The sequence below is a fragment of the Moschus berezovskii genome, chromosome 7 (assembly GCF_049115385.1).
Source record: "Moschus berezovskii isolate FMDL1 chromosome 7, NW_MosBer_1.0, whole genome shotgun sequence".
Classification (NCBI taxonomy): domain Eukaryota; kingdom Metazoa; phylum Chordata; class Mammalia; order Artiodactyla; family Moschidae; genus Moschus; species Moschus berezovskii.
The window spans coordinates 86746560-86770936 of NC_142466.1; the positions used below are offsets into that span (position 1 = coordinate 86746560).

At 44.9% G+C, this 24377-nt stretch overlaps 2 protein-coding genes across 5 annotated transcripts in view; one reads left to right on the forward strand and one right to left on the reverse strand.

Moving 5' to 3' along the window:
• GOLM1 (golgi membrane protein 1) overlaps nt 1-21966 on the reverse strand; it is a 63125-nt gene extending 41159 nt beyond the window's left edge. For 2 of the 4 annotated variants that reach the window (XM_088838082.1, XM_088838079.1), the window contains exons 1-3: nt 21505-21827; nt 9774-9923; nt 7597-7776 (exon numbers count right to left, since the gene is read on the reverse strand). In XM_088838082.1, the coding sequence (XP_088694208.1) occupies nt 7597-7776; nt 9774-9902 (309 nt within the window). In that variant the 5' untranslated portion in view covers nt 9903-9923; nt 21505-21827. The other 2 variants (XM_088838080.1, XM_088838081.1) reach the window with 2 other exon arrangements.
• Nucleotides 21839-23250, forward strand: LOC129556977 (uncharacterized). Its single transcript, XM_088838083.1, has 2 exons — nt 21839-22105; nt 22354-23250. The coding sequence occupies exons 1-2, from the start codon at nt 21884-21886 to the stop codon at nt 22486-22488; spliced, it is 357 nt and encodes a 118-aa protein (XP_088694209.1). The 5' UTR covers nt 21839-21883; the 3' UTR covers nt 22489-23250.
• Nucleotides 23251-24377: the final 1127 nt, after the last annotated feature.

Below are 24377 nucleotides of genomic sequence, written 5' to 3' on the forward strand. Positions count from 1 at the left end.
GGACTGTAAGGAAATCCAACCAGTCCATCCTACAGGAAATCAGTCCTGAATATTCACTGAAAGGACTGATGTTGAAGCTGAAACTCCAATACTTTGATCACCTGATGTGAAGGGCTGACTCATTTGAAAAGCCCCTGATGCTGGGAAAGATTGAAGGCAGGAGAAGAAGGGGACGACAAAGGATGAGATGATTGGATGGCAACACCGACTCAATGGACATGAGTCTGAGTAGGCTCCGGGAGTTGGTGAAGGACAGGAAGGCTTGGCATGCTGCAGTCCACGGAGTTGCAAAGAGTCGGACACGACTGAGTGACTGAAATGAACTGAAAGTGTAGTATTTTTTTAAAGGTTCTCAGTAGGTTAATTGCCAAATGATGGAATTACAGGTGATCTTTAGTTTTATATTTTCATAATTGTCTTTTTAAATATTTTTTATATTTTCATAATTCCCAACCCAGGGATTGAACCCTGGTCTCCTGTGCTGCAGGCAGGTTCTTCACTGCTGAGCCACTAGGGAAACCTAATTGTCTATAATAAAAATATTTTGATAATTAAGAAAAAGACAACTTCTTTTAAAGTTACTGAAGGCTGACATATATGATCATTTCTTGTTTTAAAACAAAGCTGAATATCCCTACTAATAATATACAACTCAGGAAATGAGCTTCTACCCAGTTATATAAATACACATGAACTTGTGCAATTGCATTTATGCAATCAAACTGAATTAACCACACCTATTCATGCAACTGTGGAAAATTCTGAAAGAGATGAGAATACCAGACCACCTGACTTGCTCTTGAAAAACCTGTATGCAGGTCAGGAAGCAACAGTTAGAACTGGACATGGAACAACAGACTGGTTCCAAATAGGAAAAGGAGTACATCAAGGTTGTATATTGTCACCCTGCTTATTTAACTTATATGCAGAGTACATCACGAGGAATGCTGGGCTGGAAGAAGCACAAGCTGGAATCAAGATTGCTGGAAGAAATATCAATAACCTCACATATGCAGATGACACCACCCTTATGGCAGAAAATGAAGAGGAACTCAAAAGCCTCTTGATGAAAGTGAAAGAGGAGAGTGAAAAGGTTGGCTTGAAGCTCAACATTCAGAACACGAAGATCATGGCATCTGGTTCCATCACTTCATGGGAAATAGATGGGGAAACAGTGGAAACAGTGTCAGACTTTATTTTTCTGGGCTCCAAAATCACTGCAGATGCTGACTGCAGCCAAGAAATTAAAAGACGCTTACTCCTTGGAAGGAAAGTTATGACCAACCTAGATAGCATATTAAAAAGCAGAGACATTACTTTGCCAACCAAGGCCGTCTAGTCAAGGCTATGGTTTTTCCCGTGGTCATGTATGGATGTGAGAGTTGGACTGTGAAGAAAGCTAAGTGCCGAAGACTTGATGCTTTTGAACTGTGGTGCTGGAGAAGACTCTTGAGAGTCCCTTGGACTGCAAATAGATCCAACCAGTCCATTCTAAAGGAGATCAACCCTGGGTGTTGATTGGAAGGACTGATGCTAAAGCTGAAACTCCAATACTTTGGCCACCTCACGCGAAGAGTTGACTCACTGGAAAAGAGTCTGATGCTAGGAAGGATTGGGGGTGGGAGGAGTCGGGGACAACAGAGAATGAGATGGCTGGATGGCATCACCGACTCGATGGACATGAATTTGAGTGAACTCCGGGAGTTGGTGATGGACAGGGAGGCCTGGCATGCTGTGATTCATGGGGTCGCAAAGAGTCGGACACGACTGAGCCACTGAACTTAACTGAACTGATTCATGAAACAGGAATGCAGAAAAGAAAGAAAATGAAAATGACAATCCAATCTCAAAGGGTCAGCTGAAGTCTCATTGCAAGTATTTACCATTAACCAATCAGAGTCTGTGGGATTTGGTTCAAATCATCAAGACAGAGAACCTGACTGACCAGCCGCAGCCCTGGGAATGGGCACACTTCACTGACCCAGGCTTCTCCCTGCGTCCAATAGGCTATGACTCATGACAATGGAACAAGCCAGGAAAGCACAAAAAGCAAAAGTAACAGGACCACACTGTTGAGCAAGGTGAAACAGATAATAAAAATGTAATAACACCATCAATTCAACTTTAAAGTTTACCTCTAAAAGTCTTTTGACCCACGACAAATTTTATACAGTGCAAATATTCACATATGTATTATCTTTAATATATACACTGACACAATGGTTTCACCAAAGAATATAAAACAATATAATAATACTCTAATATTTTAAAAATTTTTATGTGGGTCATAACCAGTAAATTTTTACTCCCAGCTCATTAATGCGTCCCCAAACTATAGTCAGAAATGTACTGCAAGCTTAGAGAAACTCACACGTGTCAAGGGAGCCCTGCAGAAGCAGCTAGTTCTCTGCAACAGCCAACAGTAGAAACAACTGATGGGCCCAGTGCAGAGGGTGTGTAAACTGCAGTACATTTATACAAAGAAATAGGGCACAGTGGTGATAATTGATAAACTAGATCTATATACAATAGCCCCTTCATAGATCACAGCCATGTCACACTGAAGGGGTTTGCATAACTCAATGAAGCCATGAGCCATGCCATGCAGGGCCACCAAGATGGATAGGTTACAGTGGACAGTTCTGACAAAATGTGTTCCACTGGAGGAGGCAACGGCAAACCACTCCAGTATTCCTACTTCAAGAAATCCATGAATAGTATGAGAAGGCAAAAAGATATGACACCGGAAGAAGAGCCCCCCAGGTCAGAAGGTGTCCAGTATGCTACTGGGGCAGAGTGGACAGCAACTACTAATAGCTTCAGAAAGAATGAAGTGGCTGGGCCAGAGTGGAAATGATGTTCAGCTGTGGATGTGTCTGGTGGTCAAAGTCAAGACTGAAGCTGTAAAGAACAATATTGCATAGGAACCTCGAACATTAGGTCCATGAAACAAGGTAAACTGGACATGGCTCAAACTACTGCACAATTGCACTCATCTCACACGCTAGTAAAGTCATGCTCAAAATTCTCCAAGCCAGGCTTCAGCAATATGTGAACCATGAACTTCCAGATGTTCAAGCTGGTTTTAGAAAAGGCAGAGGAACCAGAGATCAAATTGCCAACATCTGCTGGATCATCGAAAAAGCAAGAGAGTTCCAGAAAAACATCTATTTCTGCTTCACTGACTATGCCAAAGCTTTTGACTGTGTGGATCACAATAAACTGTGGAAAATTCTGAAAGAGATGGGAATACCAGACCACCTGACCTGCCTCTTAAGAAATCTGTATGCAGGTCAGGAAGCAAGAGTTAGAACTGGACATGGAACCAACAACAACATGGTTCCAAATAGGAAAAGGAGTAAATCAAGGCTGTATATTGTTACCCTACTTATTTAACTTATATTCTGTGTACATCATGAGAAACACTGGGCTGCAGGAAGCACAAGCTGGAATCAAGATTGCCGAGAGAAATATCAATAACCTCAGATATGTAGATGACACTACCCTTATGGCAGAAAGTGAAGAAGAACTAAAGAACCTCTTGATGAAAGTGAAAGAGGAGAGTGAAAAAGTTGGCTTAAAGCTCAATATTCAGAAAACTAAGATCATGGCATCCAGTCCCATCACTTCATGGGAAATAGATGGGGAAACAGTGGAAACAGCGGCAGACTTAATTTTTCTGGGCTCCAAAATCACTGCAGATGCTGATTACAGCCATGAAATTTTTTAAAAGACACTTACTCCTTAGAAGGAAAGTTATAACCAACCTACACAGCATATTAAAAAGCAGAGACATTACTTTGCCAACAAAGGTCCGTCTAATCAAGGCTGTGGTTTTTCCAGTGGTCATGTATGGATGTGAGAGTTGGATTATAAAGAAAGCTGAGCACCGAAGAATTGATGCTTTTGAACTGTGGTGCTGGAAAAGACTCTTGAGAGTCCCTTGGACTGCAAGGAGATCCAACCAGTCCATCCTAAAGGAGATCAGTCCTGGGTGTTCATTGGAAGGACTGATGTTGAAGCTGAAACTCCAATACTTTGGCCACCTGATGCGAAGAGCTGACTCACCTGAAAAGACCCTGATGCTGGGAAAGATTGAGGGCAGGAGAAGAAGGGGGCGACAGAGGTTGAGATGGATGGATGGCATCACCGACTCAATGGACATGGGTTTGGGTGGACTCCGGGGGCTGGTGATAGGGAGGCCTGGCGTGATGCAGTTGATGGGGTCACAAAGAGTCGGACACGACTGAGGGACTGAACTGAACTCTCTGAAGCAAGAGACAGCAAGAGTGAATATTGACATCTTAGGGATCAGTGAACTAAAATGGATGGAAATGGGCGAATTTAATTCAATTGACCATTGTATCTATTAGTGTGGGTAAGAATCCCTTAGAAGAAATGGAGTAGCCCTCATAATCAATAAAGGAGTCTGAAATGCAGTACTTGGGTGCAATCTCAAAAATGATAGAATGATCTCAGTTCATTTCCAAGGCAAACCATTCAACATCACAGTAATCCAAGTCTATGCCCCAACCACTAATGCAAAAGAAGCTGAAGTTGACTGGTTCCATGAAGACCTACAAGACCTCTTGGAACTAACACCAAGAAAAGATGTCTCTTTCATCACAGGAGATTGGAATGCAAAAGTAGAAGAGATACCTGGAGTAACAAGCAAGTTGCTCATGGAATACAAAATGAAGCAGGGCACAGATGAACAGAGTTTTGTCAAGAAAACACACTGGTCACAGCAAACATACTCTTTCAACAACAAAAGAGATGACACTACACATGGACGTCACCAAAATCAGATCGATTATATTCTTTGCAGCCAAAGATGGAGAAGTTCTATAAAGTAAACAAAAACAAGACCTGGAGCTGACTGTGGCTCAGATCATGAGCTCCTTATTGCAAAATTCAGACTTAAACTGAACAAAGAAGGGAAAGCTACTAGACCATTCAAGTATGACCTAAAGCAAACTCTTTATAATTATACAATGGAAGTGATGAATTGATCCAAGATATTAGATCTGGTAGACAGAGTGCTTGAGGAACTATGGATGGAAGTTTGTTAACACTGTAAAGGAGGTGGTGACCAAAACCATCCCAAAGGAAAAGAAAAGCAAGAAGGCAAAGTGGTTGTCTGAGGAGGCTTTACAAATAGCTGAAGAAAGAAGAGAAGTGAAAAACAAGAGAGAAAGGCAAAGATATAACCAGCTGAATACAGAGTTACAGAGAATAGCAAGGAGAGATAAGAAGGCCTTCTTAAACGAACAATGAATAGACAGACGAAAACAACAGAATGGAAAGACCAGAGATTTCTTCAAGAAAACTGGCGATATCAAGGAAACATTTCATACAAGGATGTGCACAATAAGACAGAAACAGTAAGGACCTAACAAAAGCAGAAGAGAGTAAGAAGAAGTGGCAAGGATACACAGAAGAACTATACAAAAAAATGTCTTAATGACCCAGATAACCATGATGGTGTGGTCACTGACCTACAGCTAGACATACTGGAGTGTGGACCTGAGGAAGCATTGCTCTCAATAAAGCTAGTGGAGGTGACAGAATTCCAGCCGAGTTTTTAAAATCCTAAAAGATGATGCTGTGTGAAAGTGCTGCACTCAGTATGCCAGCAAATTTGGAAGACTCAGCAGTGGCCACAGGACTGGAAAAGGTCAGTTTTCGTTCCAATCCCAAAGAAGGGCAATGCCAAAGAATGTTCAAAAAGAAAAAAAAAATTAAAAACAAAATATAGAAAGCCCAGAGGCTCAGAGTAAAAGGTAATTCTTTCTAAGAGAAAATAAAAGTCAGATTTTCAGGTAATAACACAGGGGTGGAGAGGCAAGCAGAAAAATACACAAAACATTCTGTTTCCTCCCTCCCTGTAGAAGGAAAACCTTGCTCTGGCTGGTTTAGTCAGGTACTGACGAACCACTGAACCAGCACGGTCCTTCCCACCTTGCCCAGTGCAGTCCAGACCTGATGGTGCAAAACTTTGGTCTCTGCCGGGTCCCCCTTCCCAGTACAACACTCCCCAGGGCCCATCAACACGCCTCCTTCCTTACCCAGCAGAGGCCCAGGTGTCAGAGACCACTCCACACGCCCTGAAAATCCCACATGGAGTTTCTGCCAACTTCATCCTTTAAGAATAAACTTTATTTCCTCCCAAAATGTACTTCAAGAGGTTAAGCATGTGAGCAATAGCAAGGTCCTATTCTACACAGCTGAAGCGGATTTGGGAGCACACACAGTGTCACCCACATATGAGAAAAATGAGGCAGCACCTTCCTACAACACCATTAAAACTGGAACAATTCAGAGAAGAAACAGACGTTTGTGACTATGAGAAAGTACTCTTTAGATTTTTTTAAAAAGTATTTCTCACCCTTCAAACCAGTCACATAGGAAAAGTCTGAGGCCCTGTCTAGAAATGATTCATTATCTGGTAACTAGTAGGACTTTATATAGATTTGGCTCATGCTAATCCATGTGCCTCTCTCTGTGAAATGCTTGATTTACTGGAAGGCAGTCGTACCTAGAGATGCATTATCTTGAAAGCAGACTTGATTTTAGTAGAAGCTAGTAGCCAAGTCTTCAAGGAAATAAATGGTCATGAGTCTGATGCACTTTAGAAAAGAAGATATTAGTAACTCATACCATTACGCAGTTTGACAAATAGGAAAATGGAGTCACACAGTCCCAAGCAAGCCAGAAAAAGCAAGACACATAAAGTTGTTCTCATTAGCAGGAAGTCCCTTCTAAAATCTGTGCAGGGTCTAGTATTTTTTAACCATAAAATCCAGCACTTTCGGGTCCCCTACTTTCTTTGTGCATATTTAGTAGGAGGTCTGCATCTCCTCTCCCTGTGGGATACTCATGGTCACAATGCTGTTCCTTTGTGAGATAGAAGCATCCAGCTCACACCTGGCACAAAGGAGGTACTTAACACAAATTTGTAGAAAGTAAGAAAACAAGGTTAACAGGAGGATGAACCTTATGCTTAGACAGTTCTTTAGCATTTTTCCCTGTTATCACCACTTCAAAAGGTTTTCCAACAAGCTCACCCAGGGACTACTGGCAAGATGAGGACACACCCAAAGCTTGAGCAAGAGGCTCATTCCACATCTGAACAGCCACGTCCTTTCACATGCAGTTTTGAGTTTCTTTGCCCTTCCCATCTATTCGGTGTTTCCAATTCCAGCTCATCCTTGAACACTCTACTTAACTTCACTTCTTGTTGGTGACCCCTCCCCCCCCAGCCAATAGAATTCACTTCTTCCGAGGGCCTCCCTGGTGACTCAGTGGTAAAGAACCCACCTGCCAATGCAGGAGACCTGGGTTCCATCCTGGGGTCAGGAAGATCCCCTGGAGAAGGAATTGGCAACTCACTCCAGTATTCTTGCCTGGGAAATCTCATGGACAGAGAAGCCTGGTAGACTACAGTCCATGGGGTCGCCAAGAGTCGGACGTGACTAAGTGACTAAACAACAACACACATAGACACATAGTTGCTTATCCTCCCATTGAGGAGAATTCAACAGGGTATAAATGGCATTTAGAACAGAATTAAGAGGAAAGTCAAGCAGGTCTTGCCTTTTCATCCTGGTACAACTTGTTGACGCTCTCCATCTGAAAGTTGTGGCTGGACTGGATTTTGTCCAGCTGCTCCCGCTGCTTTTCCAGCTCCCCCTGGAACTCATTCTTCTTCATTTCCACGGCCCCTCGTTCCGCAGCAGCCCTACGGACCCTGCCTTCCAGCTCCACAATCCGCGTCTGCAAGGACACCGCAGTGTAAGGACCATGTGAAGCCAATCTCAGACCAGACCGCCATGTTCCCTCAGCAAGACCACACCACAGCCCCCAGCTGGGGTCAAGTGTGTTTACAGTGTGTCCACACACGGTGTGTCCCCAGGGCTTGATCTTCTAGATGAGTGGTGCAGATGCTCCCACAGGCTATTCTAGAGGCTATTCACTTCTCTGAGCATCTGTCTACTGTGCGTCTCCATGGAAACACCATCACACCCCTCACAGGGACTGTGCCAGGCTTGACTGAGGCAGGTATAGGCACACCTCATTTTATTGAGCTTCACAGGTATTGTATTTTTCAGAAATTGAAGGTTTGTGGCAACCCTGCATGGAGCAAGTGCATCAGCACCATTTTTCCAACAGCATTTGCTCACTCCATATCTCTGTATCACATTTTGGTAATTCTCATAATATTTCAAATTTTTCATTATTATTATATTTGTTGTGATGATCTGAGATCATGATTGTTGAGGTTACTAAGGCTCCCTGAATGCTGAGACGATGGGCAGCATTTTTTAGCAGTATTTTAAGTTAAAGTATGTACTTTTTTTTTAGATATAACACTACTGAACACTTAATAGAGCATAGTGTAAATATAACCTTTTATGCACTGATAAAAACTCACATGACTTGTTTTATCGCACTATTTGCTTTATTGAAGCAGTCTGGAACTAAATCTGTGATATGGCCAATGTCTGCCTGTACATAAAATGCTTTATGCTTTACCTGGCGTGAGCTGGCACTCAAATATTTAGTTCCTTTTCCTCACTAACACAGCACTTAAATCTTCTTTATAAGACACAATTTCTGAAACAGATTGAGTTCTCTAGACACCAAAACCCCACCTGCCCAGAAAACAGGGGTCCAGGGGAAGCTCAGACAAAAGCACTACAACTGTGTGGGGCAAGCACCAGGGGAGTTCAGAAACACTCGAGGGGACGGGTTTCCGGAGGACTCGAGCTCTGCCACCACAAAGACTGAGTTGCAGTCCCAGCTCCCCTCGTCCTTTCTCTGTGAATGGGGTAGGGAACAAGATCCTAACCTGATGGAGTACAAAAGAAGGTATGTATGCAACGTGCCCTGGAAGAAACAGTATTCTGATACCTGTTAAAATGAGAAGGAAAACTTGATTCAAGGCTGCTACAACAGGGGTCATGACTATTGCAGTTGAGAGAGAAACTCTTCTCAATTCTGAGAACAGCAGAGACAGCTGAGGATTTACAGCCAAAGAGCAGAGAGAAGGGGTTGGTGGGTGGAAAAGTACTAAGAGGGTAGGGGGAGTCTTGCTAAAGGCAGGCCCGTCAAAGATAACGCAGGAGGAGCTTGCTTGGGCATCAGGGGCAGAGGAACGAGTTAGCAGGATTCTCTGCTGAGCCTGGGCTGGCCAGGCCAAAAACAGGATGGGGGCCAGGACTGAGGCCTTGTCAAGAAGGGGGCTCCTCAGAGCCTGACTGAACTGTGGTCAAGGAGAGTCCTGGCCATCTCTAGGTACTGCTGGCCCACGATGGGTGGCAATAAATAGGAAAGATAGAGTATTCATTATCAGTAAATGACGCTGGTAAAGACTGGTGCCTCTGAACACATTTCTCACACCCCTCTCCAAATACACGGCTCACACCATTCAGGTCCTGAATGCGCACTGGAGGATCAGAACGGGCTTGGGCCGGGTACTCAAGTTGTTTTCCCAGAACCAGCCCCAAAGGCCTGACTAAAAATTGTTAACTTACAGGAAAGGCAGACAGGAATGTCCTGGCAGCAAGCCTAAGAAGTCACAAGGGGGTCCTCTCCCACCCAAGAGCAGGGCTGGTGTGGAGCCAGGCCTGAGACTGGGTGTTGGGCCCTGCAGAACATGCATTACTGTGCACAAAGCCTTAGGCGCCGATAAACTGCGAACTCCTCCGAATCCAGCACCCAGCAGCTCTAAATACTCTGTGACATCCACACAAACAGAACCAAGAGAACACCTGGAGATCCACGCTCCGGGAGCTGGCGATCCAGTAGTTGAAGCCCAGGACAATGATACAGGCCACCAGGGCAGCCAGCACGAGCGGTGGTGACTTCATGCTCCGACGTCCGTTTCCCAATCCCATCATCTCAAGGACCAGGCTGAGAACCTGCCGAGTAAGAACAGACACACAGGCCTCAGTACTAGGACTACCATGCCCCAGACACGCCACATCCATCATCACAACCAACAGAAAGGCGGCCTGCCCCGAAACACAGGCTGGTGTTTTCTCCTTGAAATCCAGAGCTGTCAGCAGAGAGGACTGTACATAGCACACCTGAAGCAGGTGATGTGTGCCCTGGGCAGTGCGGCTAGATCCTGGGACAGGCCTGTGGGAGTGGGCACTGTCATAGAAACCCATCACACACCGGCTCAACAACATGGGCAGGTAATAATTCTCTTATGCCTCAGTTTTCCCATCTGAAATATGGGGATAACTATAGTTTCTACCTTCCAGTACAATTTGAGAAATCACCATCTCTGTAAGCAGTAATAGCAAATATTAGTGCTTCTACATCACATCAGAACGATTAGAACGACTCCAGGGACTTGCCTGGTTGTCCAGTGGTTGGAACTTCACCTTCCAATGCAAAGGCTGAGGGTTCAATCCCTGGGCAGGGAGCTAGGATCTCACATGCCTGACCACCAAAAAAACCAAGACATGGGACAGAAGCAAAAGACTTTGAAAATAGTCCACATCAAAAAATCTTTTAAAAATGAAAGAAAGACTCCATTTCTCATTATTCCCCAAAGAAGTCTTTTTGATCTGATTCCTAACAAGGGGAGGGTTTTCTATCCTTTGATACAATTGTCAGTGACACCCAATGACGGTATTCCCCGAGCCAAGCAGGAAAGCCTCCTGGAGATGTGTGAAGCCAGGACCAGAAGTGCTCCGACTGCCTCAGAAAGAGGCATTGGCCCGGCTTCCTTTGAACACTGTTCTCTCCCTTCTGAGCCCGTTTCTGTGCAGCACAGCCAAGTCAGGAGGAGACTTCAAGGGCTGCGGGAGCATCAAACTGCTTGAAAGAAACAGAAATACAGCTGACAAGGAAGGAGCCATGTTTTTGCTCCTGGGCTTCAATACCAAGCCCAGTCTGGCTGGATACCAGCCCTGCCCCAGCAAGGGTAAGGTTAGTGGACTGTTCCAAACGGCTTTCACTGAGCCAGATCAACAGGACCTTATCAGAAGGAAGGCAATGCACACAATACACGTAATAAACGGTCTCCCTCACAAGAGATATGCTTTTATGACAAGTGAGGCCAGCAATGGAGGACGGGGAAGAGATGGTGAGGGCAGAAGGGGAGAAGGAAACAGGGGGGAGGAGGGGAAGAGAAACCACCAGGGACTCAGCTTTGAGGTGAAGTTCCTGCAGGTGAGGACACAGGAGAGCTGAGAGCCAGCTCTCCCCCAATGGTACTTGTAGCTGAGTCGTGTCCCTGGGAGACATCCTCTCTCTGTAGGTACTGGTATGGGAGCTGAGAAGGGAATGTAAGAGAAATCTAATGGAAATCACCTAAAACAAAGCACCCCAGAATTCCCATGCACAGAACTGAGGGCTGAGTTCAGCCTCCATTGACTGGTGCCTTCTTCACCAGCTTCTGGTCTCTTGGGACAAAAGAGGAAAAAAAGTTTTAAATTTAACTGTCAGTTCCTATCAGCTAGCACTGTATGTACTAACAGAGAGTGATGCTCAGAAATACTAAAGTTCCAGAAAATTCCATGAATCTGCTGAAAATGTGTCTCCACTTTTTATCATGTTTTTGATCATGAAACAGTCTTTCTTTAAAACTATATATATATATGAGTACAAATACAATTGGGGAGAAAAACCACACACAGTGAAGTATAAAATTAAAAATCCTCCTCTTTCTACTCCACTGGCTGTTCCTTCTATTCCAGCTGCTCTTAACCCTCATAAGGTATCAAAATAACCTGGGACATTTCTTAAATTACCAACAAGTAGGCCCACTCCTCCTTTCTCTATGAAATCTTTTGCCCGTAATTTTTGGCTATTGTTGGTGTTTTCAAAATAATCCAATCTCATCACTCTTTCATTGTTTCTAGATTTTGTTTATATTTTGAAAGACATTTCCTACTTTAAGTTTAGATATACATTTACCCATATCTCATCTCAACATACCTATGGGTTTCATATTTATATTTAAATATTTCATCTATTTGGAGCTTTTTTGACCTAAGAAGTAAGGAAGTACAAAGAAAACTTTTTTTTTTTTCTTTTTGGAATGGCCAACCAGTTCTCTGAGCACTCTCTTATGGAATAATCTATTTTCACTCAGTTCTCTGAAAGGCCGTCTTTGTCATATGCTTAAACCCTTAACAATATGCTTTTAGATGGGATCCTCACTTGATCTTTTGTTATACCTGCAGATGTGAGTCAGGGTGGTGTACTAAAACTTTGAAAACAATATAACTCAATTCTCACTTCAAGGAAGTTACAGATGATCATTTAACATTCTCCTTCCTTTAGCCAGTCAAAAAGTTTAGTGAACAGCTACGACAGGAAGCCAGGGCAGCGTTAAGAGAACAAACTCAGAACCCAATGGCCAGAGTCAGACTTGGCTCCACCTCTTAAGAACCACAGAACCCTGGACTGTCTTCCTCAGAGCGCTTAAATGAGGAATATAGACCAGAAAAGATAAGAGAAGTGCCTAGAACCACAACTGATACAGTTTTAATGGCTCAGGGAATGCTGAGGCTTTGTATTAGAGGCTTCCCTGGTGGCTCAGACAGTAAAGAATCTGCCTGTAATGTGGGAGACCTGGGTTTGATCCCTGGCTCAGGAAGATCCTCTGGAGAAGGGAATGGCAGCCCCACTCCAGTATTCTTGCCTGGAGAATCCCATGGACAGAGGAGCTTGGTGGGCTACAGTCCATGGGGTTGCAAAGAGTCGGACATGACTGAGCAACTAACAGCAATCATTTTTAGAGATGGAAAGATTAATAACAAATCATTTCCAGATCTGGCCTTTTCTGCACTTTATAAGAAAACGGTGATGAATGTTTTCCTTCCTCAGTTGTTACTTTATAGGAACCAGCAACTCTGCTGTCCACTGAAGCAGCAGTCACTGCCATCACCTGGGCTGACTCACAGATGCTGCTGCAGCAGCAGACGTCCTAGCCTAGGACCCTAGTATGCAAGAGAGAGGTTCCAGGAAGCTGAGTACAGTCTCAGAGGCCCCTCGCCTGACCCAGCACTTGGCAGGTCAGTCGGTGTGCAGCCGCCCAGAGGGCGCAATAAGGAGAGCTCTGGGCTCCCAGTGGACAGAGGGCTGCCCAGGTAAGAAGATGACCGTGACCGAGAAAGGGCCAACAGTGACCCTTTGTCCTGCAACGTGCCTCACCCAGGACTTCCAGGACTGCAGAAACACTGCTGCCCAAGATGAAGGGTGTCATAGCTGGGAAAATGCCAAAGATATATTAAAAAGCAGAGACATTACTTTGCCAACAAAGGTCCGTCTAGTCAAGGCTATGGTTTTTCCCGTGGTCATGTATGGATGTGAGAGTTGGACTGTGAAGAAAGCTGATCGCCGAAGAATTGATATTTTTGAACTGTGGTGCTGGAGAAGACTCTTGAGAGTCCCTTGTACCGCAAGGAGATCCAACCAGTCCATTCTAAGGGAGATCGATCCTGGGTGTTCATTGGAAGGACTGATGCTAAAGCTGAAACTGCAATACTTTGGCCACCTCATGCGACGAGTTGACTCACTGGAAAAGACTCTGATGCTGGGAAGGGCTGGGGGCGGGAGGAGAAGGGGACGACCGAGAATGAGATGGCTGGATGGCATCACTGACTCTGTGGACATGAGTTTGGGTGAACTCCGGGAGTTGGTGATGGACAGGGAGGCCTGGCGTGCTGTGATTCATGGGGTCGCGGAGAGTCGGACACGACTGAGCGACTGAACTGAACTGAACTGATGAAGACTAAGGGCAGACACTCAGAGTAGTCAAATGTTTCAAAGGCTCTACTCTCCTCCACTTTAGAATTTATACAGACTGGGGGTGATGGAAGTGGATCAGAGACAGACAAATTAACAGTCATAATTTAGGCTTCAGAATGTGTTTTGTCTCATATTTCATTATAGTCACTTGACATACTGAAAATGAGTAACCTAAATCAGCTAAACTTTGTGAAATTCCAGGTGTATCTGCATTAAATGTTTCTTGGTAAGTTGGAAGAGTCATTTTTTAAAAAATGACTGGCTTAATTAATTTAAGCAATTCAATCTACTGGTTAAAAGTATTGTTGCCTTTTAAGCAAAAATTTTTATAAGAGAACAAAGACTTTTTTTAAGAAAAAGCATAAGAAAATGGGAAACTTTTGAATGAACCCTTTGAACTTCCTAGTTAAATAATCTTTCCATTTCCTCATTTTCACATAGAGGTTTTTAATCATATAGGCAAATACATAAGCAATCAAATCAGATTGACTTGTTTGACCAGTGTCATCACTGCAGGAACAACACAGCTTCTCCAAACAATATGGGAGCCGCACCTTTATTCCTTCTCAGAAGAAATGGCCTTACCAGGTGGGCGGAGGGCCAGAGCCGGAAGTGCCCTGAATGGAGCCGGAAGTGCCCTGAATGGAGCCGGAAGTGCCCTGAATGGAGTTCAGAAGCCACCTCAGTGAGCAAACAGATCGGAGGATGCCCGACTTAGCGCTGAGGTCTCAGGAGTTGGTCACCAACATTTTTTGGAGGGTTCAAAGATATTCCACCCCACCCCAAGAATGTCTCCAAGGCAGGAGTCAGCATACTGAGGCCTAGAACCATTAGCAGCCCATTGTGTAAATAAGGTTTTGGTGAACACAGCCACGCCCAGCCCTTGAAGTACTGCCCACAGCTGCTTTCTGCGTACCAGGCAGAGTTGAACAACTGACACGGGGATTTACTCAAAGGGTTAGAATGAAGACTGAATCAGTTAGATGTATTATTATCTGGCCCCTCTGGGGAAGTCTAAACTCCAGTCTAAACCATTAGGGTTAAAAGGAAGTCGGTAAACTCCTGTCTAAACCATTAGGGTTAAATGACAAGTTCATTGAATTCTCCTTTTAAATTCTTCTGTTCCGTTCCGTCGGTCAGTCGTGTCCGACTCTATGCGACCCCGTGGACTGTAGCCTACTAAGCTTCTCCATCCATGGGATTCTCCAGGCAAGAATACTGGAGTGGGTTACCGTTTCCTTCTCCAGGGGATCTTCCCGACCCAGGGATTGAACCCAGGTCTCCCACATTGGAGGCAGAAGCTTTAACCTCTGAGCCACCAGGGAAGCCCTTGCTGCTGCTGCTGCTGCTGCTAAGTCACTTCAGTCGTGTCCGACTCTGTGTGACCCCATAGACGGAAGCCCACCAGGCTCCCCCGTCCCTGGGATTCTCCAGGCAAGAACACTGGAGTGGGTTGCCATTCTTTTAAATACTTACTAGGAAGTATACAATTCTCCTACTCCCACTTTCCCAACCCTCAATTTTCCCCCAATTCTAGAATCTAATAGTTTAGAAAGAAAAACCTTTAAACAGCATGGTAACTACAATAATACCATATCACATATCGGAAAGCTGTAAGAGAGTAGATCTTAAAAATTCATCACAAGAAAAAAATTTTGTAACTATGTGCAATGATGATAACTAGATTTATAGTGGTGAACATTTCGCAAAGTATACAAATAATGGATCTTTACACTGTATACCTGAAACTAACATGTGACATCAATTATGCTCAATAAAATGTTTTAAAAAGAAAAAATGTCAAAATTCATGTACATATTTAGTGCTATGAAGTGAAAATACCAAAGAGTGAGATGGATGAGTGAAAATGAAGGAGGAGAACCGATCCCATTGTGTTTCTTCCAGCACCTGACTTTCTGCAGAAGGGCCAACTCCCCTGTGGATGACCCGGCTACACTACAGCAAGTTTTCCCAAATACCTCCTCTTGTTTGGGAGCCGGCAAGCTGCAGCTTCAGGGAAGAATCCTGCCAGCCACCTGTTTTTGTACACTGTCTAAAAGCTCAGATTTCAAGCTTTTTAATTGAAAAAAAAAAAAGAATAATATTTCATGACACGAGAAGTACATGGAATTAAAATTTCACTGACATAAATAAAGGTCTGTTGGGACACAGCCGTGACCATTCATTTACATACTGTCATGGCTGTCAGGCTACAAGAATTGTGTAGCTGTGACACAACCCACTGAGCCTGCAGATCCTAAAATACCATCTGGCTCTTTACAGAAACCTGCTGTAGTTCAACAGTTCTCAAAGTATAGTCCCTGGACCAGCAGCATCAGCATCATGTGATTATAAAGTTCTCCAGGTGATGCTGATACAGGTCAAGATTGAGAACTGTGCTCTCCAGAGCTCACTGGACAGGTCTGACAAGTGCCTCTTGTTCTGGTCGCACTCAATTATTTTTAAGAAGCAGAAAGGCATGTCGGAGTGGGTGCATTGTTTATCTTTGGGGAAACATTTCTATACTGTTTAAACATTTCCATACTGTTTAAAGTCTGAGTTTGGATTCCCCAAACTTCCTTGGCTTTTGGCTACAGTCCACCAGGCTCCTCTGTCCATGGGATTCTCCAGGAAAGAACACTGGAGTGGGTTGCCACTTCCTCCTCCAGGGGAGGTCTTCCCAACCCAGGGATAGAACTTGGGTCTCCAGCATTGCGGGCAGATTTTTTACCGTTTGAGCCACCAGGGAAGCCCCAATCAGAATGAAGTGATCACTAATTCCAGAGCAACATGGCTTCTACAGGACCCTCCCTCACTGATACAGAAAACAGAGAGGAAAGATAAGGTATCATCTACCTGCTGCGTGGATATAAACGACAGAGTATTTCAACGGGCTAGACCCTCCAGTTCTGGCAGCATCGGAATCAGAGAAATAGCTTAAAATTTTTTTTTTCTAAAATCATTAATTTATTAAAATTTTGTCCAGGAATTCACCAAGGCAATACTTTTAAAAACTAGTAATAGCACATGAGCCATCTTGAAATTCCAGCCCAGCTAAGCCTCAAAAGACTGCAGTCCAGTCAACCCACAGAACCAGAAGCAATAACTAAATGATGGTTTTAAGCTTGCAGCTGATCTGTTATGGAGCAACAGATGATCAAAACATAAACTGTTACATGAAAAAAGTTACAAAATAGTAATGTCCATATCCTATTTTTATTGAAAAATTTTAAAAATATACTCAATAAATCAATACATTTCTCTATAATAGAAAATGTACAGCAAATGTTCATAAGAAGAGATATTTACAAGTTGGAGTAAGGGAGGAGGAGATAGGGAGGAACAGAAAGAAGACTTCATTTTTTGCTTTATATCATCTTTTTTCCCCTCAAGGAGCTAATCTTTAATGCAAAAGCCAAACAGTAACAATAAAAAATTAATATGCTAGGAAGATATACAGTGGTAACATTAGCAAGTTTTGAAGTTATATTTCTAGCATTCCCAGATGAAATCACAGTATTTTATAGCTTCCTCTAAAACAAAACAATAATACTATATGTATGCATTCTGAAGCAGAAAAACAAACTGAACTCATTCAAACACATTCCCAGCTCTCTTCTGTGCTGGCCCCCACCACTGGGGACACTAAGAAAACCCAGGTTCCTATCTTGAGCCTGGGCAGGAAACAGAAGAAACACAGGGCAGCACATTTCTGACCTGGTGACGGGGTGGTCCCTCATCTCCTCCCAACCTCCTGAGAGCCCCTGTAAAGGCTTATCCCTGTCTTCTAAGGCTAGTGTGAAAATTAAATGAGAGCATTTACTTGTCACCAAGCAAATATTAACTGAAAAGAACTGCTGTGGTATTAACCTTTTAAAGTCTCAGTTTACTCATTTAAAAAAAAAAAGGGGGGGGAGTGTGATCAATTATACCTGCATTCACAGGGTTCTTCTGAGAATCAAGTGAAAGAATTACCTGAGACTGAAGTGAGAGGAAACAGCTGTCTACCAGCAGGGCGTATGCAGCCCAGAAGGTGTAAAAGACGATCCACCTGGGCTGGGGGAAAAATCCTAGAAGTTACATTTATTTTTGTCCAAAAAGTAGAAAAGCAACTATGTTTAGTAATGTAAATATTACACCAACAAGTTAAATATATTATGTGTACACTAATTACACTGTGTTGCTGCTACTGCTGCTAAGTCACTTCAGTCGTGTCCGACTCTGTGTGACCCCACAGACAGAAGCCCACCAGGCTCCCCCATCCCTGGGATTCTCCAGGCAAGAACACTGGAGTGGGTTGCCATTTCCTTCTCCAATGTGTGAAAGTGAAAAGTGAAAGTGAAGTCACTCAGTCGTGTCCGACCCTTAGTAACCCCACGGACTGCAGCCTACCAGGCTCCTCCATCCATGGGATTTTCTAGGCAATAGTACTTGGCTTGCCATTGACTTCTCCATACACTATACTAATTACACTACCATGAAACACTAACAGTGCTAGTAAAAGTAGGAACTGACTGCACCCTCACAAAGTCCCTTCGTCAAGGGTCACCTGTCACCAGCCCTCTGAGGTACCTGACACACTCCTTTGACTGGGCAAGCCCACAATGAGATAAATGTACATGTTAAAACTAAACTAAACCTCACAGAGGATGTGAAGCTTTAAGGTTCCCATAAAAAGCACAGATTAAAGCTATACAAATAAATGCAAGCACAGGTGAACACAAGCCAGGGGTTAGGAATGCACTTGCCACCCTGAGTCAGCTTCATCTGAGCAACATCACCAAGTAAAAACAATGATGATGTACTTAGATCTAACAAGATCCAGACCAAAAAAACTCAAAATTCAAGGAGTATTTGAAAGAGGGTTTTACCTCCACAATGAATCCAGCCCTTAGTATATATCTGATCTTGACCTACAACATTAGTACATATACGTTAATTTATAATTAAATAACAAACATATATACAGAGAAGTGCTAAAAACTGGTCTTAATTGAGATACAATTGACATGATGCTGTACTAGTTTTAGACGTTAAATTTTTTTTTTACTAACAAGAATGAGTAAAAAAGCTTGGAAACCACAACAAACTATCTCATTATACAGTATTTTTACATATGTGTTCTTCCTGTCAGGCACTAATCATCAAAATCTTAGTAAGAGAAACTTTTATTAATGCACTCTTGAAAGAGAATAAGATCACATTGTAAAAATCTGAGAAGGTGTGCATTTTCTTTCCTGAAAGTGGGGGACATTTCTTTGTGAAGCAAAATAGGCTCTCTGGGAATTCTGGAAATAATCCTTAAACTTCAAGCCAAGTCTCTCTTCCAGTGTAATTTCACCAATAATTTGAAAAAGTCTAGAAAGCAGCCACACTCTAAGATCATCTTGGGGGAGCAAGTGAAATGCCATTCACACTTTGTTAAGGTGAACCACCCCCATGGCACAGCAGGCAAAGAACCGACCTGTCAGGAGATCCCCTGGAGAAGGACATGACAACCCTCTGCAGTATTCTTGGAGTGGACAGAGGAGCCTGCTGGGCTACAAAGAGTCAGACAAGACTGAGCAACTAAGCACAAGGGCATATCAAGACCATTATTTCTACTTTTGTGAAGTTTTAAAAAATAATGCTAACCAAGTTTTTCTTTTAAATAAAAAGTGATTTTTTTCTTATCCTAATTTCCCATTTCAAGTCATTAAAAAAGAATCAATCTTTTCCTAAGGTAACTTACTATTTTTTTCCCCTACAGAAAACAACAATAAATTAAAACCCTGAATTAAATAGAATAAAATAAAAATAAATTAAAGCCCTGAATTAAAAAGCCCCAGGCACAGGGCCTCTCCTCCAGTCCCTGCCTCCCCTCACAGCCCCTCCCGGACCACTCCAGGACTGTTTAAAAGCAGGGCCACACTACCTCCTGTTCCCTTTCACTACACTGCCAGTGATGGGATCCTACTCTGCCCAGCATGGCAAGTTGAAAGCGACACCCCACCTTCCAACTCTTCCCACACAGGCAGTTTCCCCAGGCTCTGCCTGGCTATTCTTTGTGCTTCAAATGCAGAAAGCTGGCCTGCAACGTTCATAGGATCAGCAGTTCCCTCCTAGCTGGGGGATGGTGGCCATACAAATGGACTGAAGCTGGCCCTGGGCCTGACACGGTCAACCATTCTCATTGCTGTTTCAGCCCCACCCCTGAAAAAAACAATATGCATGCAAAATCTCTTCATTCCCACATCAATAACTGTACCAGCAATTAGAAAACAAATGGCATTCTTATTTTCTAATAGCAATGTTCTTCAATGCTGACCTCCAGCCCTCACCCCCAGCATTCCTTCCGCTCATCCTTGGTCTTTCACTTTTGAGCAAAAGCAATGGGGAGAAAAGGTGATATCTTCACAGGAGAAGAAAATATGTCTTGAAGTGTTGTTTTCTTTAAACATCCTAAGAATTCAATGTCTTTTCACCACTGACACCTTAAGAATTGAGTTCTGACCTAAAAAACGCAAGTCTTAGCAAGCTACTGGTTTCTATTTACAAATAAATTTATTCTTCACAGTGGCCTGCGCTTAGCTTAATCTTCTCTAACACAGGGAGGAGGAGGTATGGATGAGTGCACTAGAAGACCCACAAGTACCAACAAGGGATTCAACTTCTCAGGCCCCGGGCTACAAAAAAATTCAGAAATACTCAAACTGCCTAAATTTGAGTCAATCTCGTGGCCTTGAGCCAAACAGTCTCTCGAAAACTGTTAAATATGTAATCAGGCTACTGGACTATCTTACTCTGCCCCTAGGAATGTCCCTCAATATTTGCATTATTTAGGGCAATTGGACCTTGGAGACCACAAACCAGACAAAGGAAATCTCAAAGCCCTGAAAGTCACACAAGTTTGGTTTTGCAGATTTGGAAACGGGATTATCTCAAGCATCACCACGACTTGCCGAACAATGATTCTAAAATTTCGCTAAAAAGAACACTCATCGAAACAGGTATTTTGCCTATTTTGTTTTACCGAAAGACAATCATTAAAAATACTAAGTAGGGTGTGACATATAAAGAGTATGTAAACCCAGGAGACTATTTTTACGGCCGATCAGAAGTTTTGTGGCTCCTCCACGCAGCCGAATGTGGGAAATACAGGTTCAGAAGGAACCCGGGGCATCCCCGAGGCGGGATTCGGAAGGGCTCGGGCAGCTCGCAGACCGAGGACCCGGCGTCAAGCTCACCTGCCAGGACGCGACTGCTGCCAGCGTGGGCACCGCGGCGGCGGCCCGGGGCGGAGGGGGAGAGAGACGAGCGGCGCGGCCAGCCCGCCCTCCCCGCGTGCAATCACGCCCGCACCGCTGCCACTGGCGCCACTCTGGGGATGCCCGCTTTTGACTCTGGGTGCCGACGCGCGTGACACAGCTAAGAACAAAAAGAAAGGCCCCGCATCGCTCCAGACTGGCCTCCTCAGGGGAGCCCAGCAACGGAGCGCAGCCCGGGAGGCGGACCCTGGCGGGCCGGGGCGGCCCCGGGAAGGAGGCTCCAGCGCGCGGAGGTGCGGGGCCGGCCTCGAGCCCACTCCGCTCAAAGGCTGCGGCCCGGGCGCCGGCCGCGGGAGGGCGGGTGTTTCCGGGGCCCGGCGCGGGGTCCTTGGGCGCGGGCCCGGGGCCGTGGAGGGACAAGGAGAGAGAAGGGGGCCGCGGCGACCGGGGGCAGGGCCGCCAGGCACGCGCGCCGCCCACTCACCTCCTGCGGCGGCTCGGCGCTCGCGCGGCGCTGCGGGGGCCCGGCTCCCTGCTCTCCCGGGCCGCTCACCACCTCCGCCGGCCTCGTGCTCCCGTCCGCCCGGGGCAGAGTCCGGCGCCGCCGCCTTCGGGGCCTCCGCAGCGGCGAGTCCCCGCCTCTGGCCAGCGCCCGCGGCGCGCGGAGGGGACGGCCTCGGGAGCGCGAAGAGGCGAGGCCGGGGCCGCGCCCGGACTCCCGGCCCCGCGGTGCGCGCGCCCTGGCCCGCGGCCGCCGAGCGGCGGGAGCTGGGAAAGCCTGGGCGCGCCCCCTCTCTGCTTCCTCCCCAGCTCCTCACCCGAGGCTCCCGGCGCGCCTTCGGGGCTGGGCTCCGACTGTCTCGATGCTTTTAAAGGAGGTGAGAAGCGGCGGCGGAGAGAAGGGCCCCCGGAGACCGCCCTCCCCCCACCGCACACAACGGCCCCCACCTCCGGCCCGGAGGAATTTTCCGGAACCCAGAGCCAACCACACCCATCGTCACACTCCTGGTCTTGCTCACGTCTCTGGTCTTGCTCACGTAGTCCTGGCCGAAACTGCCCAGGATAGAGTGGCCAAGGAAAAACAGGTATTGACTCACTGGAAAAGACTCTGATGCTGGGAGGGATTGGGGGCGGGAGGGGAAGGGGACGACAGAGAATGAGATGGCTGGATGGCATCACCGACTCGATGGAGGTGAGTTTGAGTGAACTCCGGGAGTTGGTGATGGACAGGGAGGCCTGGAGTGCTGTGATTCATGGAGTCGCAAAGAGTCGGACACGACTAGGCGACTGAACTGAACTGATACTCACAAATTTGTCCTTTCTCTTCAACCAGCTCGTCCCAGGTGGGCTTGATCTCCCTACAGCTATTATCTCTCAGCGGTCATTTGTTGAGCGTTGGGACACTCCAACTGTGTGCAGCAGAGAAAATCCGAAGGCTCTTGGGTGCTTCCCAAGTGGGATCCTCTAAGACTTTCTCAGTATGGAGCCTGGAAATCTGAATTTTAAACAGCACCCAGGTGACCTTCTGGCACAGGGAAGTTTGAGAAGCACTGTTGAGCCACACCGACCTGAGAAGATGCCACAAAACTAGTGACATATAGAATAACCATATGAGAAATGGAATATTTCCTGCTGTATCAGTAAATAAGACTGTCATTGTCATCAGCAGTTGCAGCCTGCCAACCTGAACCTGTGTTCTAAGGGAACACAGGAAGAAGAATACCAGCAGACTTCAGTCGCTCCCTTCAGTGAGCCCAAGGGAACTTGGGATGTGAAAACACAGAATACTGGCCCCATCGCTAAGAGTCGGACAGGACTGAGCGACTTCACTTTCACTTTTTACTCTCATGCATTGGAGAAGGAAATGGCAACCCACTCCAGTGTTCTTGCTTGGATAATCCCAGGAATGGGGGAGCCTGGTGGGCTGCCGTCTATAGGGTCACACAGAATCGGACACCACTGAAGTGACTTAAGAAGAAATTATTTCAGTGAGCTGAGACTCTTGCATTGTCTCATTCACAGAAAAGCACAAACTTTCTTAACTTGGGATATGTGCTTTCTTTAATTAACAATAATCTGATGTTCCAACTAGCTGCCCTTTGTTGCAGAACTTCTAGAAAACCTGGCTCTTCCTCTCTCCTGCTCACAGCAGTTGTCTCAGAGTCACTTGAGATACTGTCTCCCGGACTTGAACTCCCCCAATTCCCACCAAATAAAACATAACTCTCAACTTTTAGGTTGTGAGTGTATTTTAAGTTGACCTGTACTAGGAAATTATAAAGCAATGATTCTTAACCCTGATAACAGGGGCCAGATGTTCAAATTATCTGGGAGATTTTAAAGTATTTAGATACCAGGGTCCCACCTCTAGAGTTCTGAGGTATTTTTGTTTTAAAGCTTCTCAGATTGAACATGTGGCCAGAATTGAGAACAACTTTCCTAGAATCATCTCTTTTTGAACCTACATAGCTCTAGTATCTGAGAAAAGAACCCCCTGGCACATCCCTCCCAAACCCCAACTCCAAAAGACAAATGGGGACACACACAAACTCCTGAAGGAACTCTCAGAGTCAAAACTAGTTTCAACCAGAACAGACCCCTTCAAAAAGTTAAGGTTCCTTACTACCACCTGAGCACGGATCTCCTTAATGGGAGTTAGGAGAGGTTTTATGAGTCAAAACCTGAGTCGTGAGCTGACAATAATAACCCCTGTAGAGTGATATTCTAGTATATTCCAAAATGATGTTTTCATTGCCCATTGTTAGACTGCCACCTGGTCAAACTAAGTGTTTGAAAGCTGTGTGTGTGTTGACCATCAGCTCTGGCTTGTCCTTGGTCTTGACTTACAGCTCTTGCCTCTGATCCCCTACCAACCTTCAATGACCATAGTCAGGGTTTTAGAACAGGCGAAGTATCTTCCCTTATTGCTCTTTTTGGCTCTCCTAGTAACATTTTGCCTTCTTAGACTGTGAACGATAATTTCCATCTCATTTGCCTCTAAGTATGTTCCCATTAGTGTTTGTGATTTATCAATGGCTAATTAGTCAGTGACTAAGCCAGTGATTCTTAAACACTTCATAGAAGAGGTCCATATGTCTAGGTACTAGGGAAGCTGGCTAAATTAACTACATCTTTACTGAGAGGGAATCATCCTTTCCAAGTTTCATGGGGATCTTTATGGCAAAATTTGAAATTAAAGAGTAGTTCTTAAAGTTCTTTTAAAATGCAGTATTTATGTATGCAGTGTTGCATATGTGAATTTGGATTTACATTGCTTATAAAGCGCTCTTCTATTTCCTCAAGGCTTCTCATCCAGAATGTTTAACCTAATCAGTTGCTCACTCTAAAAATTCAAGT

Excerpts from the sequence above, each read along its gene's own strand:
- LOC129556977 (XM_088838083.1), top strand. The coding sequence starts at position 21,884 with ATGCTTTTAAAGGAGGTGAGAAGCGGCGGCGGAGAGAAGGGCCCCCGG. Across the intron at positions 22,106-22,353 it reads GAGTGGCCAAGGAAAAACAG|CTCGTCCCAGGTGGGCTTGA; the intron begins GTATTGACTCAC and ends CTCTTCAACCAG.